Consider the following 19,183-nt stretch of genomic DNA (forward strand, 5'->3'; position numbering starts at 1 on the left):
CCAAAATCATCAAGATGCTGCAGCACAAGTCTTTGTTTCATCATTTCCAAAATACTTTCCTCTGCAAGTTCAAGACAGCAGCCATGCAGACATAGAGCAGATGGGACTAGTTTTCTCAATAAACTGTGTTTTGGAGAGAGGTTGACTTAATATAGATGGTAGAAAATACCATCTAAATGTTGAAATTATATTAAGAGGCTTAAAATGATAGATTTTGGTGCAAGGGTAGTACAGCCAAGAAAAGCTTTTTATTGGTATTAATTTCAGGGCACCATCTTAGTTGTGTTCTTTCTGGTGGAACACTGATTTGCAGTACCTAAAAATCAGATGAACTTGGGTTGTTCAGAAGAAATGCACTTGATTGCTAAAGGCAATCTAAGCCTATACCCATGAAAGCATCCCACTAAACTAAAATTATTCCTTTTACAGTGAGTTACAGGAAGAAAAGAGCTCCTTTGATGCAGAAGAGTAAGTAACATTGAAAATGCCTATGAGACCCTAGATGATAGTTACATCATAGGCCAAATTCAACTGGTATCATAGAATGAATCTAAAGAGCAAGAAATATCAATGGCACTTGAGTGTTTTGGGGTATTTTATATAGACAGAAGACTGGACCAGAGAATTGAGAGTAATTCTCCCACACTAAAGGTAGCTTCCACCCATAACAAAGAAAAAGGATGGCAGGTGCTGGATTATGATGTAAAATAAAGATGTCACTTGCTGAGCTCCGTGAATGTTCAAAATGAGAAAGATAGGAGAAATCCTGGCTGCAGCCTCTTCATCCAATTTACCATTGAAGTTTAATCTATGGAAATGGCTGCAGCTGTACATAAAAAGTGACTGTAGGCACAGCAGCAGGCTTAGATGCTGAGCTCTTACTCATGCACCACAGAAGGTGATTCATACCCCCGTTACACAAGTGACAGAGCAGAACACGACTCCTCAGTGTGACAGGGACACAGCGCTGCAAGGACTCCAGGCATGCTGCAGCACTCTCAGTGACCAGAAACCTGTTGGGCACAACAGCACTGGCCCACACAACCAAGCACTGAACCACACAACCAAGCACTGAACCACACAACCAAGCTGCTCCATTGCCCAGTCAAGAAGGTTGCCTACTCCTGAAGTAATGTATCAAAAAATCATCAGTCTCTTGCTTGGTTTTCATAAATTTTGCTATTTTCCTTATTTTAATTCACAGAAATCTGGGATAGGGTGTTTATGTTTGTAACTCTGAAGTCTATCAAAGCCACATTTATTATTATTGGCTTTTTTATTGTGTTAGAACACCACTTGTAACAGTGAGGCTAAAGCACTTGACAATAGCTAAAGACTCATAATAATAAATAGTCCAGGCAGATGGTTTGTCATCCTGAGAGGGTAAGGCAGTAATGACCATGAAGCAGCAGAAAATACAGAGGCAAGAGCATTACTTTCTTATGCAATGAGCATGTTTAATCTTCATCTGTGCTTCATGGTTTTTGATGCTGCCTGTACAGAAATGCTTGTGGCAGGCCAATGAGCTGTAAAAGTCATCTCACTTCCCTCTGCAATAAATGTGCTACAGTAACTGTGTTATTAAAATTTTATTAAAATTCAGACATAGTTGTTTTCTTTTTTCTCAGCTTAGCATTATTCTTCAAATTGCAGCAATGTGAACATCAGTTTATAAGACAAAATACATTCTTGGTGTTGCACAGGTGATACAGGAGTCCATTAAAGTGACTGCACACCTGCAGCAGTTTCATGTCTTATATTAGTGTGTGTCATGGCTAAATAATCCATGTGTGAATTACTGCAAATTAAATCACAGCACTTGGAGAAAAGATCGGACAGTAACACAAGGGACAGCAAATTCCCCTGTGTGATTTATCAGCCATCTGGTGCAGCGCAAACTGCACTCATTCAGGGGAGGCTCTGGTTAGTAACCACAGCAACAGGTCTGCTGAGTACTCCTAGAAGTTATGCATGGGTCAGCAACCTTTTCTCTCCTCCATACACATCATTCACTGGGGACTGTGAGCAGTGGCATGTCCTTCCTGGGCTACAGATGTTTTTGCTGCAGCAATTTCCAGTATTCCATTTTTCAGCGGACTTAAAACTCCGAGAGTTTTGTTTCGGTTTTTTGTAATATGCCTTCAAGGAGTTTTGACTCCAAAACCTCTCTCCATGATGAAGCCATTTTCCTTATTCGTGGAAGGGGTAGATAGCTACAAAGTGGGAAGAGATCACCGATAACAGAAATATTTCTAACTAAAATAAAATAAGTGCTTTTGGCTCCTGTGCTTCCAAAAAGATAGGAAAAATGTGTTTTCTAAAATGTTCACAACTGAGTATATCTGTCATAAAAGAGTCCATGTTTACATAAATGGCCTTATCTACAAGGTATACAACTGGAAGATAGTAGTTAATAGATAGGCAAAATTACAAAGCCTACACTGTATTGTAAATTTCATGCTGGTTGCATGTTATGTACATATTTTAACAGAGAAATGTAAATAATAATTACCCAGGAGTTTTAAAACTTCCTCATATTTGCTGTGGATATCAGCCAAGAAAAAGTGGATGGTACAGAGAGATATTCCCTTGCTTATCTTCTCTGCTGTTCCCAAGCCCCTGGTGTTTCCTCCAAGCCTGCCTGTAGCTTCACTGGTGTGACAGCATGAGCCTGGCTGCTGCCACTCCAGTCTGTCCTGAGGCTCTGACACATCCCACTGACAGCTGCCTGCTCAGGAAACAAGGTGTGAAGGTCCAAAGCCAGCAGAGGTCTGGCAGAGCAGAACAAGTACCCTGGAGCCCACCCCACACAGCCCCAGCACTGCGTGGGTGCAGGTTGTGGCTGTTTCAAAAGGTGCCATGGTGAGCTGGGCTTGGCTTGGCTTGGCAGGAGCAGAATGTTGTCCTAAAGGCATGGGAGCATTGGCTGCCTCTGCTCCATACCTGCTCCCACTGCAGTTTGTGCTCTTTTGTCAGCTGCAAGGTGAGCACCACGTGCCTTGGAGCTTTGCTTCAAACTGTTTTGCAGAGGTGGAGCATTGGATTATGTCAGAGTGTGTTGCAGACAGGTAGAAAAATGATAAAAGAAAGGTCTCATAAAATCAGGCCTGCTCTATTAAATCAATAGCTCAGCTGTCATTTCTTCGAAGTGCAGCTAGCACTTTGCAAGTTTCCATTGTGAAAACAATCTTGGCATGAATAGTTCTTTACTCTAACAACCTATTCTTGGGTGAAAAATAAGTGCACCTGCATAAACATTAGATCTGTTCCATGAGAACCCACAGAAGAAAAATGTAAACAACCTGAACCTTAGCACATACACACAAATCCCCTTCTGTCCAATAAATGAAGTAGGAAAACTACCAGGCAATAGATGTTGCACACGAGGTCTGTGAAAAATGTATAAAATAAGTTATGTGAGTAAAGATTCAGCTTTTCCTGCATGAAGAAAATGGAACCTCACATGATTTATTCTGGTAAGAGGGCACTGCACAGCATGATGTCCAAGTGAAGCCCAGGTTTTCACCCAGCTGCTGGTAGTGACAGCAGCAGTACAGATGTGATGGCACATCAGGGCTGAGATGCTGGATGCAAAGGTAATTTCTCACCTTGTGTAAAAATGAAGGAACACCACCAGTCTTGTCTCTCTTAAGTATTGTGGTCAGGGCTGCTAAGAGTAAAATCCAGCAGGTCATGATTTTCTTTCACCTACAATTAGTCCATACCCAAAGATGGACACAAGTTCAGCAAAACCATTTTGTATTGCATTTGCTGAATGAAAACCTGTTCTCTAAAGAGATATCCCAGCAGATTAGAGAGACCAGAGCTAAACTCTGCTATTTTCTCCCAGAGAGAGAGCAGGCCTAACGCACACACAAAAAAAATCAGGTATTATATTATCTAGTTCACTACTCAGGGAAAGTGTCAGAAGAGGAAATATAACTGCTTTAAAGAAATTTCAATGGCAAAAACATGAAAGAGGACAGGATTGATTTAATGCTTCCAGTCTGAATCTCAGATGAGGAATCAATTATCCTGCATCATTTAATCTCCTTATGCAGGTCATGACACAAGCTAGAAATTAGAAGCATCGTGTCTAAAATGAAGAGCAGCATCTTATGTGGTAGTTAGCATCAGCCTCAGATTTTTTACAGGAAAACATAGGTAGGATTTGGGGAGCTCTGAAGAGTTGGCTCCACTGGATTTCTGCAGTCAGATCCCAATATTTAAAAGTGGATTCGTCCTTGTTAACCTAATGGAGATGCAAAGAAAAAAAAAAGAAAAAAAGAAAAAAGAAAAAAAAAAGGAAAGGAAAGGAAAGGAAAGGAAAGGAAAGGAAAGGAAAGGAAAGGAAAGGAAAGGAAAGGAAAGGAAAGGAAAGGAAAGGAAAGGAAAGGAAAGGAAAGGAAAGGAAAGGAAAGGAAAGGAAAGGAAAGGAAAGGAAAGGAAAGGAAAGGAAAGGAAAGGAAAGGAAAGGAAAGGAAAGGAAAGGAAAGGAAAGGAAAGGAAAGGAAAGGAAAGGAAAGGAATACATTATCCCTTTGGAGAAACTCATGCCTACAAGGAACATGACCTTCAGAAAATTTGCAAAAAATTATTTATCTGCCAAGTTGCAAACTATCCTTTGTCATGGCAACTTTCTCAGATAAACCAAGCTTCTACTTTTTTTACTTGATTCAACAGAAATACCACATGTTCTCTGAGCAGGTACAACCCCTAGCTAAACCAACCTTTTTTTGGAACAAAAATTCCCAGGAGGAAGAAATGTGATGCAGTAGGAGCCTCCATCTGAACCCCCTCCAGGCTGGAAGAGATGATAACCAAGTTCTTGTCCCTATACAGCCTCCCACTGAGATTGTCAATTATATTTCTTGTGTGAAACTGTTGACATAATCAAGCACAGGCATGAAAACAGAAGCAGTATAACTAAAGAAAGATCTTTATTTTGTCAGAGAGTTGTTTTTCCTATGAACCAGGAGAAAACTAGGACACAGAATGCAAGCATTATGATTAACTTTCAAGAGAAGCTAAAATTATCCAGGATTATACAAATATAAGCAGTTTTGATCTATTTCCTGTTACCAAAAACAATTCAGCATTGAAGACAAATTAAGGGGTTTGGGGTAGTGTATTTTAGGCTGTGTTTTGGGGGTTTTTGCAAAAACTCTACAATGAGGCCAATGTATTTTCAAGAAGTAAACTCAACATACCATTCTGAAAACTCTTTAACAAACCTTGGAAGCGTGAATTTAAATTTTGCCTTAAATTCCATATAGGAACTGTCCAAAGCAGCTCTAACCAAAGTCAAAACAGGAACTAGCCTTATTACTTGCAGTCCCTACAACAGTGGCTGCCAGTGCTCATTCCTCCAACTAACCAGATGCCAAACGATCCAGGAAAGAAAATCTTTTTTGCATTTCTCACATCCCTCTATGTAATCCCACTCTCTCTGGCATTTTCCCTGCTTTGTGTCTTTTCTCAGAATGTCCCAAAGCAGTGAGCTTTCCCAGTCCTGGTGTGCTCACCTGCATCTGAAACTAGATGTCTGGATCAAGGGATAGAACACCTTGTATCTAACAGCATAAAGGATGGGATGTGGGGAACACCTACAACAAAGGTAATTTAAGGGCTGACCTATACAGCCTATTTTTTACACCCAAGTACTCAGGAAACCAACTATGCATCACTGTCATTCAAGATATCATGAAGAAGAAATTGTGGCAGCAATTTGCTCAATATGTACTTACTAACACTGCCACTTTATGACTCTCTAACATATCATACTCACCATAATACCAAAACACATTCTATGCTTGGGATGTTCCTGGCAGCACAAGGACATGCTCTACAGAGGGACATCTGGACAGGCTGGATCAATGGGCTGGGTCCAGCTGAATGAGGTTCATCCCCCAAGTGCTGGGTCACATCATCCCCAGGCAGTGCTACAGGCTGGGGCAGAGTGCCTGGAAAGCTGCCTGGAAGGAAAGGACCTGGGGATGCTGGTTTACAGCAGCTGAACATGAGCCAGTGTGTGCCCTGGTGGCCAAAAAGGCCACTGGCATCCTGGCCTGTATCAGCAGCAGTGTGGCCAGCAGGGCCAGGGCAGTGATTGTCCCCCTGCACCCAGCCCTGGTGAGGCTGCAGCTCAAACCCTGGGCTCAGTTTTGAGCCTGTCACCAGAAGACACCGAAGTGCTGGAGTGCATCCAGAAAAGGGAATTAAGCTGCTCAAGGGTCTGGAGCACAGTCTGATGAGGAGAGGCTGAGGGATTTGGGAGTGTTTAGCCCAGAGAAAAGGAGGCTGAGGGGGGAAAACCTTTTTACTCTCTACACCTGCCTGACAAGAGGTTGTAGTGAGGTGAGGATGGGGCTTTTCTCCCAAGTAACAAGGCACAGGAGGAAAGGAAACATCCTCAAGTTGTACCAGGGGAGGTTTAGTTTGGATTTTAGGAAAAATTTCTTCATGTAAAGGGTTGTCAAGCATTAGGAGAGGTCACCCAGGAATGTGGTGTAGGAACCACTGAAACACCTGCAGGTATTTAAAAGACATTTAGCTGGGGCACTTGGACATTATTGAGTGGGGGACTTGGCTGGGTTAACAGTTGGATTGGATGGTCTTAAGGGTCTTTTCCAACATAAATGATTCTATGATTCTATGACATAAGTTACTGAAAAGATTTAAGATCAAATAAAGTGATTCATTCTGTTTGCCTTGTCAGTTTATCTCAAAAAAAGAAAACTTTAAAAAACATTTCAGACTAAAGCACCATTCCTGAAGCTTTGCCAAAAGCTTTCTTGTGTCACTGCATTGCTTATCAAGAATTTTCAAATAAAATGCACTCTGAAGGCTGCTCCTGTACCTACAGAAGGCAGCAACTCCCACTGTAATTGTTAGGTACTGACTGTGAATGACAGGCTGCAGTTCTAAAAAACATCACTATATATTTTCCAAAATAACCACAAACCAACAAGAAATGTTTGAAGAAGGCTATAGGACGCAGAAGGAAAGTGCTCTGTTTTGAACCCTCTCCACTTTTTCAAGTGCCATGTTTTACAGATACGCAGTGAGGATTTGTTTCTTCAGGGCAGATACACCTCACACTTCACACAGAAGCCACCAAAATGTTCCTGAGTGTCACGGAAGTTCCAATACTCCTCCCCACTTCAGGGGACAGGCAGCTGCCTGCCTCTGGTGTCCTGCAGATTGCTGGCTGCCTCCTGCTGGCACTGCAGCAGTTTGTTCTGTGGATTAACAAGCAAATGCAATTGGGGTTAAAACAGGCAGTGCTATTTCTACCTAAGAAAGCCTTTCATCTTCACAGGAGGATTTTTAATGGTAGCAAATGATAATCAAGTTGAAATGACTTCTCAAATCTGCTGCTGAATCTGCACTTAAAAAAAACTTTCAGTTCAATTTCAGAATTTAACACAGCTCTCAAACAAATTGCTAATAAAAACCATACTCTCATTTGGCGTAAACCTATACAAAACACCAAATAAGGCATCTTGGTCTTGCAGCTTTAACACTCTGCTGGCATTAACGAATAACTGTATATTCACTGAAAGTTATTTTTACAAAATGCTTTAAAAATCCAAGCAGAAGATTACACCTATGTACATTTCACAGCAGTCACTGACTATAAACTCCTATTTAATACAAAAGAAACAACTGGCCCTTACTGGAGTCGCATATTGGCACTCCATTACTTAATCTTAACTGCAGCCATGATATTTTCTGAAAAATCCTTTCCTTAGGATTTTTTTTCCTGGGAAGCTGAGTGGCCTCAGGAACAAAATGTAAACAATGATTTTCTGCTGCTGTGGAATGCAACAGGTGGATCTGTGATTGGTCTCATGTGGCTGTTTCTAATTAATGGCCAATCACAGTCCAGCTGTCTGGCCTGTCTCGGTCAGTCACAAGCCTTTGTTATCATTCCTTTTTTATTCTTAGCTAGCTTTCTGATGAAATCCTTTCTTCTATTCTTCTAGTATAGTTTTAATACAATATATATCATAAAATAATAAATCAAGCCTTCTGAAACATGGAGTCAACATTCTTGTCTCTTCCCTCATCCTGGGACCCCTACGAACACGGTCACACTTTTAATATATTAGGTCAGTAACATGGGCAAATTTTATTCCATTCTTTTATGCTTTCATTCCCCAGCCAGATGTTTTGAGAACATTGTAAACATTGCAAACAATGATCTAAAACCCTCTCACACCCAATGAAAGGCTCAATTCTGCTCTTCCCAGCAGCACACACACACTTTCCCCTTCAGTTGGTTGGGTACCTCCCCATATCTAGGCAAGACTGTCTTAAAGGCCAACTTCATATCCTGTTATCCTCCTTTGGCCTAGGCTATAATTGTCTAAGCTCCCTACACAGTCAACAAAGACTCTATTTGGGAAGGCAGCTATCTCAACACAAGATAAATACACGTGCAGTGAGCTGCACCCCGTGCCCAGTGCTCCAGTGACTGCAGGGGAAATCAACACGGCCAGTACAGAACTTGCAACCTGCCTTGGGCAAACCGGTCAGGCAAGCTTGATTTTTTTAAGTGATGAGAAAAAAATATTGATAGGCAGAACCATGAGCAGTAAGAACAGCTAAATAGGTAGTGACTATTCATGATTTCTTCACAATAAAAGAATAAGGGCAGGAAATGAGCCTATAACAGAAGGGAAACATTTTCCTACGCTATTTTACTGAAACTCACAGCATTAGAAGTAACAGTTTTATTGGGGTCAAGAAAAGCAGATGGCATCACTAAGGAAAGAGACCTAAGGTTACTGAAAACAAAATACATGGTTGCAATTCCTATCTCTTAGAACATCACCCACAAAATGTCAGATGCTGGAAGAAAACCAAAACAGAGCATCCCAGCACTGCATACCCTCATCACTATTGACAGGGCTCTCTGCACATCCCTCTGCAGCTGAGCTCAGTCAATGAAGCAATTCTCTCTAATCCTCAGTTGCAACACTAGATGGCAGGGAAACATCTAACACACCTACAGCACTGAGAGCCTGGAATGCAGTCTGCAGTAGTTAAGGGTTAGTGCAATGCAGCAATCTCACTTTCATACACCTGGATTTGTTTTGTATCCTTACATAGCTTTGGGCAATGATTTCCAAGTGTAATGCTGTGTTCATAGACCCATAGGTTAGTGATGTCAGGATAAATTCTGTCCCTGAGATTCCTTGCCCTCTCATTTAAGAAACCATGGACAATTGTAAAATATCTGTTCTCCAGAAAGATCTTTCAACTCCAATTGTGTGTTGAAATCCTAATGATCTCCATCTCTGTATAGATACAGCACCATAACACTTACCTTAACACCTCTTTTTTTCTAAAAATTCACTTTTTAATTGAAAATTCAAATTACTTGTGAAAAATGCTGCAAAGGGGCAATGAAACAAGTTCTGCTGCTTACATAGCTGCAGACAAGTCCATAGAAACTGTTCTTCAGACCATACTGACCTTCCTGTCAGTACACTCTCTCTCTTCTGCAAAGAGGAAAAACTTCAGACTTGTAACATTCTGCTCAAGATCCCCCTCAAACTGTGAGAGAAAGGTATGAGCTTTTCTGATGAATGCCAAGTCTGAGTTTCAAAACATGTCTGTACATTTAAAGGACAGCACCTCTGCACTGCAGCACAACTTGCTGCTTTCCAAATTACAGATGTTTCCTAGAATGTTGCTGGCAGTAGAAGTGAAAGTCTGACATTTAAGTCCTGCTTTCTTCAGAAAATTTAATGAAAAATGCAGACAATTATTGGCATGGGTGGTAACACTCTCCCTTTAGAAGGGCAAAATCAGCACATGATAATTATTCTTCTCATTCAGCTTTGTATCAGTTTCTCAGCCATACAGAGATGTTGATGCCTTCTACTACATCTTTTGAAAATCTGCAGGAAAAAAACCCAAGGTCAGCAAAGTGCTTTTTAAGCAGTGACACTCTAGAAGGAAGGTCAAGTAATTAAGCCACAGACTACAAGTAATATGTAAGGTAGCTGCTGAAAGTGATGTTGGCACACACATCACAGAAAGTCACTGAACTGGATTTTGATTTTCATAATGAATGATAAATGGAAAGTTTGTTTCATTTCTGAAAAATAATTTAATACAAAACTTTAAAAACACTGATGTGCAAGTCTTCGCTGTGTAAGAGGAGGAACATTTTCACACTTTAAAACAGTTTAAAACATTTGTACATAACAAACAGAAATTCTCTTTTATATAAACAAAGTGTTTCTTTGCCAACAGCAATTGTCAATTCCAAAGCACAGAATTAAGATGACAGGAGAACCAGACAGTCTAAGTCACTGCTATTTGTGTCCAAAAAAGTTATGCCACTCTTTTCTTTCTACAGCTCATCATGTTTGTACGTGAATTCCCTTGCAGATATAAACCCATCACTGTCTTCATCCTCTTTATCAAATATGTCTTCCACCAAAGCATCATGCTGGGTGTCATTTACCACTGCTCCATGCTTTTCAAATTCTTTCTTCAAGTAAATTTTCACCTGTTAGACAAAAGGTGAGAATGAATATTTTCAGACCTATGAAAGAGTTGATTTCTGCAGCCTAACAGAGGGATGCTATGCTCAGGATGGTGGTATTAGATAACAGATTCCTCCCCTCCTGTGGCACTGCCAGAATAGTACTTATCTAACTGACTCTGCAGTCTCTTTGAATGAAGGGTCTTTAGTGATAGAAGTCACAGTAAAACTAGCAAAGCTGTTGCCATACCTTTATGGTATCTGACTCAAAAACTGAGTCAGAATTGCCTCTCTTCTGGTCTCGATGTCTATACAGTAAAGTAAAAATAGCTGGGCAGAAGTTATTAGCTACCAATTGGTCAGAGACAGCTTGTCCACATTCCAGCACCCTGACAACCCAGTACATGTAAACAGCCACTCCAGATATATACTCCACAATCTCAGTGTTTGCTGCTCCAATGGGAAATACATTAAAAGATTTCTAGATATCTCAAAATTTTAAGGATGCAAGGATTTTTAAAGGAATTTAAACTCAAGGCAGGTTTTAAACAGACCATTGGAACACTGACTTACATTAAGCTAGATAGTTATGGTAAGCAGCGTTTTCAACATCAGATTGCTTTTATTAAGTTTTTAAGGTTTTACTATGGAGATCCCAAGTGTTCTGAATCACAGAGCCTTCTACAAAAACTGTAATACCAACATATTCATCTGTTAAACAGATACCACTTGTATAAGAAGCATGGGCCATGTTTCAGGTCTGTTTTAGTCACTTCAGTCTCTGGGATTTGTTAGGGCTAATGTTTATATTCCTAATATGCAGACATTACACACACAGACACTGTCTGATGCATACAAATGATTAATTAGCCTTCTGAGTCTGGTAAACTGGTGCCAGACCCAAATCAAAAAGAACCCAGTGGTTTACACTAGCTTCTCATGGATCACTTGCTGAAAAAGCAGAAGTTTGAAAATGAGAGGCAAACAGATGGTGAATAATGCTGAATACATGTCCGTCACAACAAAATAGGATTGCCCTGCAGCAGAAGAGATCCCAGTTTATTAATAAATCAGCAATTAAATCCAAAAAGCCCTGAAGTCTGGTTTTATTTCTAAGATGCTTTACTTTATCCAAGTCTTCAACAAGCGCGCAGCACATGAGTCACATGTCTATCCTCAGCTTACCAAGGCTCCTTTTGAACCTCTAATCCAGAATTCTCACTAGGATGCAAGAGAGCAGTGTAGCATAGATGTGCATTCTTTTCCACTCTCCCATCCTGTTAGATTTCCTCACAAGAGAAGGATAACCCACTCACCTCTTGCTTGGATAGTTTCCAATCATCATTAAGATCCATCTCTTGGAATGACTCATGAGACCTTGGTCCATTTCTAATTTCTAGAAGGTCAATGTTGAAAATCAAGGTGCTCTCAGGTGGAATTTTTCCTGCCCAAAATGGAGAAAAGTTGAAACCAACTATATATTCAATGCCATACAAAGGCCACATGCATCAGAGCAATGTTCAGCAAGCCCAGTCATTTCAAAGCATCCTGCAGTTTGAACCGGTAAGGACAAGTATCTGAAACAATGACACAGCCATGTCAGCCTGTAGCCTGGATTCTGAGCAGCCCCTACAGGATAAATGCAACTTTAGATGCAGCTGTTTGGTTGGGGAGTAGTAGGTGCTGATGCAAGCTCTTATTCAGCAATTAGCATCACAAGTTTATCAAACAATGATCTTGAATCTTTTTTTGTTCATGGTCAGAGCCAGATAAACTGGAAAACAGTAAAGGAGACTGCACAGTCAGGCTACAGCCAAGACTAATTACAGGGCAGCAGGAAGGGGGAATTTAGTCCTCTGGATATCCCAACAGTCCCCAAATTCCTCTCCACTGCCAGCTGATACCTTGTACCTGCTGTTCTGCCACTGGAAAAGCTCTTGCAGGAGGGATGATGTCGGTCTCCCACAGCAGTCTCTGGACTCAGGGCACAAAGCACTGAGCTATTTCCAAACACAGCAGAAACCAAGTACCCAAACCCGATCACAAGAGCTGTGCTACCACAACAACATTTCTGATGTAGGAGAACAGACTGGTAACTTCCTAACAGTGCCACAGAGCACTCCCCATGCCACCACACCTCAAGGATATCAGTTCATCAGGCACTGGCTTTGACAGAGATGTGATATGCCCTCATGCTGATGGCCAAATCTACTGTCCAAGACCTTTTAGCACATCACTTTGCTCCTTTATACAGAGACAGGTTGAACAGCATCAAATATATCCCTATATTGGACAGCAGCCCCCCAAAAATTATTTCTGTGCCTTGAGAAGACAGGGAAAAATAATCCACATCTACCACTTTGTAGCTATCGTGTTAAATACACCCTGAACTGCAGCAACAAACAGGTTTGAAGATTTCTGGGATGAAAAAATGTGCAGAATCTTCTGGAAATACAGGGCACAGTGCCCTGTTTAGGGTTTGAAACACAGGTAATTTTTTGAGTGTTACAGAAAAAGGCATCTGACTCAAATGATGAGTCAGAAAGCAACCAAGGTGGGAGGCTAGTGAAATTATGTGCATTTGAAGGAAAGTATGAAGAAAATGAAATAATTCTGTCTTCAAGGGTATCACTTGAAAACAGCAACATAATAATGCTCAAATACTTCAGTCTTCCTAAAGCAAGTAATTTCTTACAGCAGTTAGCAGTGTTTAGCTGTTTAACCTTTGTTGCATTAAACACAGAGGTGAGGCTTGCATGTCTTTGAAGAATAACTACAGTGCTTCACATATTAATCAAACAATTAGGCCTGTGATGACTACGTGAGCACTGCAGCATTTCACATCTTTTTGTGGAAAAATTTACAGCTGAGCTCTGCATAAAGACTGAATGACAACCACAAAGTTCCCGTTCTCTACTAGAAACATGATTACTTCTAATACTGTATCTTAAACCATAAACCAGGGCTTCTAGAAGAATGTGTGTTGAACGGGTACATTTAATAAAGGAGAGTATGAAGTGTGCTGTAGGCATGAGGTAATATGGAGCCCTAAGCCTGTGTGCAGCCCTACTTGCCATAAGACACAGACACACAAACAAGTCCTCATTCCCAAAACAGTCTCATAGTGATGGGAGGGAACAGCAGCAGAATGGACTGTATGCTCCTAGACATTCATCCTTCCTGCTTTGGAACCTTCCACTACCTTAGATCATTTGTTGCAACTCTTGTCATGACATAAATATCCACAAAAATTGCTAAAAAAAGTTAACTAAAACAAATCCCATAAAGCATAAGTAGAACCATTCAAGCTGTCACTTGCTTAATTGCATATTCCAAATCTGGCCCTCCTGTTAAAGGAATCTGGAAATATTTGAAAGGAAAAGCCCCAAATAGCCTCAGTAGTAGAGAGGTTGAGATGTTTCTATCTGTCTGCACAGCAGTCAGTGCATTTTCAGTAGGTGACAACGTGACTGCCCATGCACACCTTACTGTGGATAACAGGGACCACTGCCCAAACTGAAAATAGCTGTAAGAGAGAAAGAATTAATGTTCCCATATGGACAAATAAACAGTGACTTCTTACTGTATCATCTAAGAACTGGTTGGGCAGCAGTACTGGGAGTTTCTTAGGGTTCTAAAAGAAACCTGAAAGCAGGAATGAGTCTTGCAAATGCACATTCATGAAGCATTACCACAAAACCAGATCCAACAGCCAAAAAGCCAACCGTTACCTAAGCAACCACCTCCACTTGACTGAAAAGAAGAGAGAAAAAAAACAAACTACAAAACAAAAATAAAAAGCAGGGCACTGAGCTTCTGCTGTGCTTCTGTTGAGCACAGCACTAACAGAAAAGACACTCAGAACATACAGCACAGCAACCACCATCAGTTTCTGTGTTTTTTTCCCCTGCATTCATAACACAGCCACTTAATGGATATTACTGCAGGAAACAAATTTATGAGAAAGGGCACTTGATGCCCTCAGTTTTTCTTCTTTAACAGAATCAACCTGGAAAGCTTGAAAGCTTGCTAACCTCTTAGGCAAGAATAACAGTAAAATACAGGGATTAGAAACAATTAGAGCAAGGGGAGTGCTTCAGTGTTTTACCTTTCCCTTCTTTTCCATAAGCAAGGGCTGGTGGAATGGTCAGCTTCCGTTTCTCTCCCACACACATGTCCTTCAGCCCTCTGTCCCAGCCTTTGAGAGCTTCCCTGATGCCAAGTGTAAACCACATAGGTTGACCATTGTTGTGCTTGTGACTGGAAAAGAAAGGAACAAAACACTTCCTATTTAAACATCAAGTGCCACAAAAGGCCGATGGAATATGCTTATAATGTAGATGTACAGTTAAAACCACAGCACCACTCAGCACCTTGACACCTCCTAAATGAAAGACCTACACTTGCAAAAATCTTAAAAACTTATGCTTTGCATGACAAGGTTCCTTGTGAAGTGGAAGGAAATAAAACAACATTTACCTTGTGTGTTTATGACAACACTAACCAATACAGATCTCTACCTCCACTTCCCTGACCACTTCCACTTGGAAACTGATTCGACTAGAAAAGGCATTTTCTTAAAAATCTACAGTCAAGGCCATTGTAAACAGCAAATCAGAGACCAGCATGGTCATCACAGCAATACACATTTTAACATGCTCAGAAGCATCAGCCTCCTTTCTTTCAAAAGCCATAGGGGAAAATAAAAAAAAAAAACAACAAAGCAACTACATAACAGTCTAGAAAAAACAGAAACAACTGCATGCAAAACATTCAACTTTAGATTTGGGACACAAGATCTTTTTCTGATTTAACCAGATTGTACAACCCGGACTACTTTCACTCTACTAACAGACAAGGAATTTGAAAGCTCTATTTACTAGTCATGCAGGAGAGGTGTTTAAGAAGAAAACAGAACACTTACAGAAGTTAGTCAGCAGCAAAAACTTTAGTGTGTCACTAGAAGTCCTTTTAAAGAGGCAGGTTAACTACAAGAGAAAATTAGTGAGATTTTAGTTGAATCTCTGCAAGAGCATCAACATGCAAAATTGTCTTCTTTCTTTTCTTTTTTTTTTCATATACAAAAGTAGCCTTCAGACAGCCGGCACAGACTTGAATATTTTGCTGTCTCCCACTATTAACACTTCGTTGATGTTTTACAGGACATCCAGCATTAGCAAGTCGTTGCAGGCTCTTAGCAGACTCCCTCGGATTCCTGGCTCTTCCTCCTATTTGCATTTCTGTGGCTCTGGCATCTTGACTAGTCTGGTCGGGGGCAGGTAAAGAATAATGAAAAGCTGCGATTGTGCTGCCGCTAGTGGAAGGGCACATGTAACTTTGTTTTATTTTTTAATTTACAGCTTACTTTAGAAACCAAACAGAAATTTATGCGTAGCACCAGCTATGAAACCGCTGCGATAACATATCAAACCTGCACCTAAATCACAGAATCATAGAATGGTTTGACTGGAAGGGACCTTAAAGATCATCCAGTTCCAGCCCCCTGTGCCACGGGCACACCTTCAACCAGACCAGGCTCTCACGGCCCCATCCAGCCTGGCCTTGAACACCTCCAGGAACGGGTTGTCAACAACTCCCCTGGGCAGCTGCTCCAGTGTCCCACCATCCTCAGAGTAAAAACTTCTTTCTAATAACCTGATCTAAACCTGCTCTAAGTTTGAAGCCGTCCCCCCGCCTTGTTCTGTCACTACAGGCCCTTGAAAAAGTCTCTCTCCATCTTTCTTCAGGTAGTGGAAAGCCACAATATGGTCACCTCAAAGCCTCTTCTTTTCCAGGCTGAGCAGTGTCAGGTCTCTCAGCCTTTCCACACAGGAGAGGTGCTCCAAGCATAACATCCCCATCTTTTAACAAATACCACATGGCTCTACTTCCTACAGACTGACCAGAAAACAAATGCTAAGATTTATTTTATAATCTTGGGAAAGAAAATTTGCCTTACTGTTGGTGTTCGTCTTGTACAGCACTGTGAGACACTGCTTCACACCAAACTTGCTGAGAACAGGCAGCAGCGGGAGCGACCCCAATGACAAGTTTATGCAGTGTTATTTAAGCTCTTTTATCCCAAAACAAATAAGACATTCATGCATCGCTTTTGGGCATCTGTGGAGGAAGGAATAAAAAAACCCAACCAAACAAAAAACACTTTCCCCCTGACAAAATGCTCCTCACAGAAAGCTATTCGCAGATGGACTGTGGAGCGCTGTGAGAGGCCTGGATTCAGGAAAACATGACTAGGAGAGATCATCTATATTAAAAAAAAAAAAAGTGTACATTTATTTATTTATTTATTTTTGGAGGGATGGAGCAGCACCTCTCCTATGAGGAAAGGCTGAAAGAACTGGGATTATCAGCCTGGTAAAGAGAAAACTCCAGGATAACCTAACTGTACCTTTCCAGTACCTCACGGGAGCCTACAAGAAAGACGGAGAGAGACAATTTTTAAAAGGGTGTGTAGAGACAGGACAAGGGATGATGACTTTAAAGTGAGAGCAGGCTCAGGTTAGACAGTCGAAAGAAGTTCTTTACTGTGAGGGTGGTAAGCCACTGGAACAGGCTGCCCAGGGAAGCTGCTGGCAGCCCATTCCTGGGGGTGTTCAAGGCCAGGCTGGACGGGGCTCTGAGCAACCCGGGCAGCGCTCAAACGCGCCTCTGCTGGGGCTGCTCTGAGCAACTTGACCTAGTGAAGGCTCAAGGAATCTTTAAGGTCACGTCCAGCTGTAGGCATTCTATATATATATATATACACACATATATACACATATACATATATACGTACATACACACACACATATATATACACTATATATATACATACCATATATACATATATATACACACACTATATATATATATACACTATATACATATACACACTATATATATATATACACACTATATATATATATATATATTTCCCCACGCAAGCTCAGCCAGCAGCTCGCAGGGAGAAGCCGCGCCGCTCACTTACGTCGAGTGAAACATGGATCCGTCCCTCTCCAAGAAGCCCTCGTAGTGAACCAGCATCAAGTCCCCCCACTTGGTACGCCGGTGGCAGAGGAAAGGCTTGTGCAGCACCTCCACCTTAACGTCGGGCGCGGGGGGGATCAGCGCCGCGCCCGCGCTGCCCAGCGCCGCGCACAGCAGGGCGGAGCCGAGCAGCAGCAGCCCCGCCGCCATCGCCGCCGCCTCGCCGCTCTCACCACGCCGCCATCCCGCGCCCCGAGCGCGGCCGCTCCGTCCGACGTGGCAGCGGCGCGCACCGCTGCCAGCCCCGGCTCCCGACGGCCCGGCACCGGCATCGCGCTCGCTGATTGGCTCTCCGCAGGGCGAGCTCAGGAGGAGCTGCCGCCCATTGGGGCGCGTCCCTGTCCGTCTCTCAGCCCATCCAATCGGCAGCCCCGAACAGCCGAGGGGGTGGGCGGGCCGGGCACTCCGGGAGCGCCGGGCGAGCGGGGCAGCCCCGCCGAGCGCGCGCACAATAGAGCTGGCCGCTGCCGGCCGTTGATTGGGCGCCGGCCGCAGCCAGGGCGCGTTCCGATTGGCCACGGGAGGCCACCTGCTCTGGGCATTCCGCGCCTGCCCCCTGTGCCCGCCTCTCACTCCCGCCGGTCACGCGGGCCGCGATTCACAGCGCGGGCTGCGCTGCCGTAGCGCCGCGGGGCCGTGCTGTGGCTGCGCGGCTGCGGCGCTCCCTGCGCTGAGAGCGTGGCAGCGGCGGCGGCAGGGGGCGGGCGCGGCGCGGGCCGGGCGGGGCGCGCGCCCCCCCGCCATGGCGCTGTGTGGCGGCGGCGCGGCGGAGCGCGGGCGGCGGCGGGCGGCGTGACCCCGCCGGGGGGCGGCCGCGCTGCATGGGGCCGGGGGCCGGCCGGCATGGAGGGGGTCCTGTACAAGTGGACCAACTACCTGAGCGGTGAGTGCCTGCCAGCGCTCAGCCTTTGCGGGACGGGCGCCGTCATCTTCTCGTATGTGTATTTATACAAGCATATTCATGTATGTATTCAGTGTGCTTGCTGGGTGCGGGTCAGCGCTGCCCCTTGACCCCGCCATGCAGGGGAGCAGCCCCGGCGCTGCCTGCGCTGCCTTAGTGTCGCTGCCCGGCGTTTATCCCGGTGCCAGCGCCCGTCCGGGGCCGTGGGTTGGGGTTTGGGCAATGGGATGCTCTGGGTCACAGCTCCAGAAGGGAACTTCCCCGTTCTCCACACACCCCCGTGGAACTTCTACCGCGGCGACTCGGGGCATTCCCAGAGCTGGGAGAAAAACGTGTTGCCATTCAGTCCCACCTGGGGGATTCGGATGAGGAGGCATGCAGAAAATCTAAAAGACAAGAAAAAAGGTGGAGGGGGGTTGTCCGGCTAGCTCTAGGCCCAAATTTTAATTTTTCGGGTGTTCCCGTGCCACGGAAGGCTTGATTGTCATGGCAGGTTGGAAGCAGCCGTGTGTGGCCAGGGTTTGCTCGGCAGAGCTTGAAGGTGGTGGGGTCAGAAGCCCCTCGTGTTCCCATGGGATGTCACCTTCGAGTCAGGTGGGGCAGAGGTGTGTGGTTTGGGGCTGTGGATGGGGTCTTGCCAGGTGCAAACCTCTGGGTGGTTTGTGGGAACAGTTTGGGAACTTGAAGGTCAGAGAGAAGTAAGCACGACCACCGTGCCATTGCCAGGTGCG

The 19,183-nt window shown here is 43.5% G+C and overlaps 2 protein-coding genes across 2 annotated transcripts in view; one reads left to right on the forward strand and one right to left on the reverse strand.

The window, feature by feature from the left end:
• Window positions 1-9,735: 9,735 nt before the first annotated feature.
• On the reverse strand, window positions 9,736-17,838 carry FKBP14 (FKBP prolyl isomerase 14). Its single transcript, XM_014274869.3, has 4 exons — window positions 17,493-17,838; window positions 14,613-14,764; window positions 11,821-11,948; window positions 9,736-10,528 (listed from the first exon to the last, which is right to left on the reverse strand). The coding sequence occupies exons 1-4, from the start codon at window positions 17,699-17,701 to the stop codon at window positions 10,370-10,372; spliced, it is 648 nt and encodes a 215-aa protein (XP_014130344.1). The 5' UTR covers window positions 17,702-17,838; the 3' UTR covers window positions 9,736-10,369.
• Window positions 17,839-18,272: 434 nt separating this feature from the next.
• PLEKHA8 (pleckstrin homology domain containing A8) overlaps window positions 18,273-19,183 on the forward strand; it is a 31,350-nt gene continuing 30,439 nt past the window's right edge. The window contains exon 1 of the mRNA XM_074538009.1: window positions 18,273-18,434. Coding sequence (XP_074394110.1) covers window positions 18,395-18,434 — 40 coding nt within the window. The 5' untranslated portion in view covers window positions 18,273-18,394. The remainder of the gene's footprint in view (window positions 18,435-19,183) is intronic.

Source organism: Zonotrichia albicollis, chromosome 1 (assembly GCF_047830755.1).
Source record: "Zonotrichia albicollis isolate bZonAlb1 chromosome 1, bZonAlb1.hap1, whole genome shotgun sequence".
Lineage (NCBI taxonomy): Eukaryota > Metazoa > Chordata > Aves > Passeriformes > Passerellidae > Zonotrichia > Zonotrichia albicollis.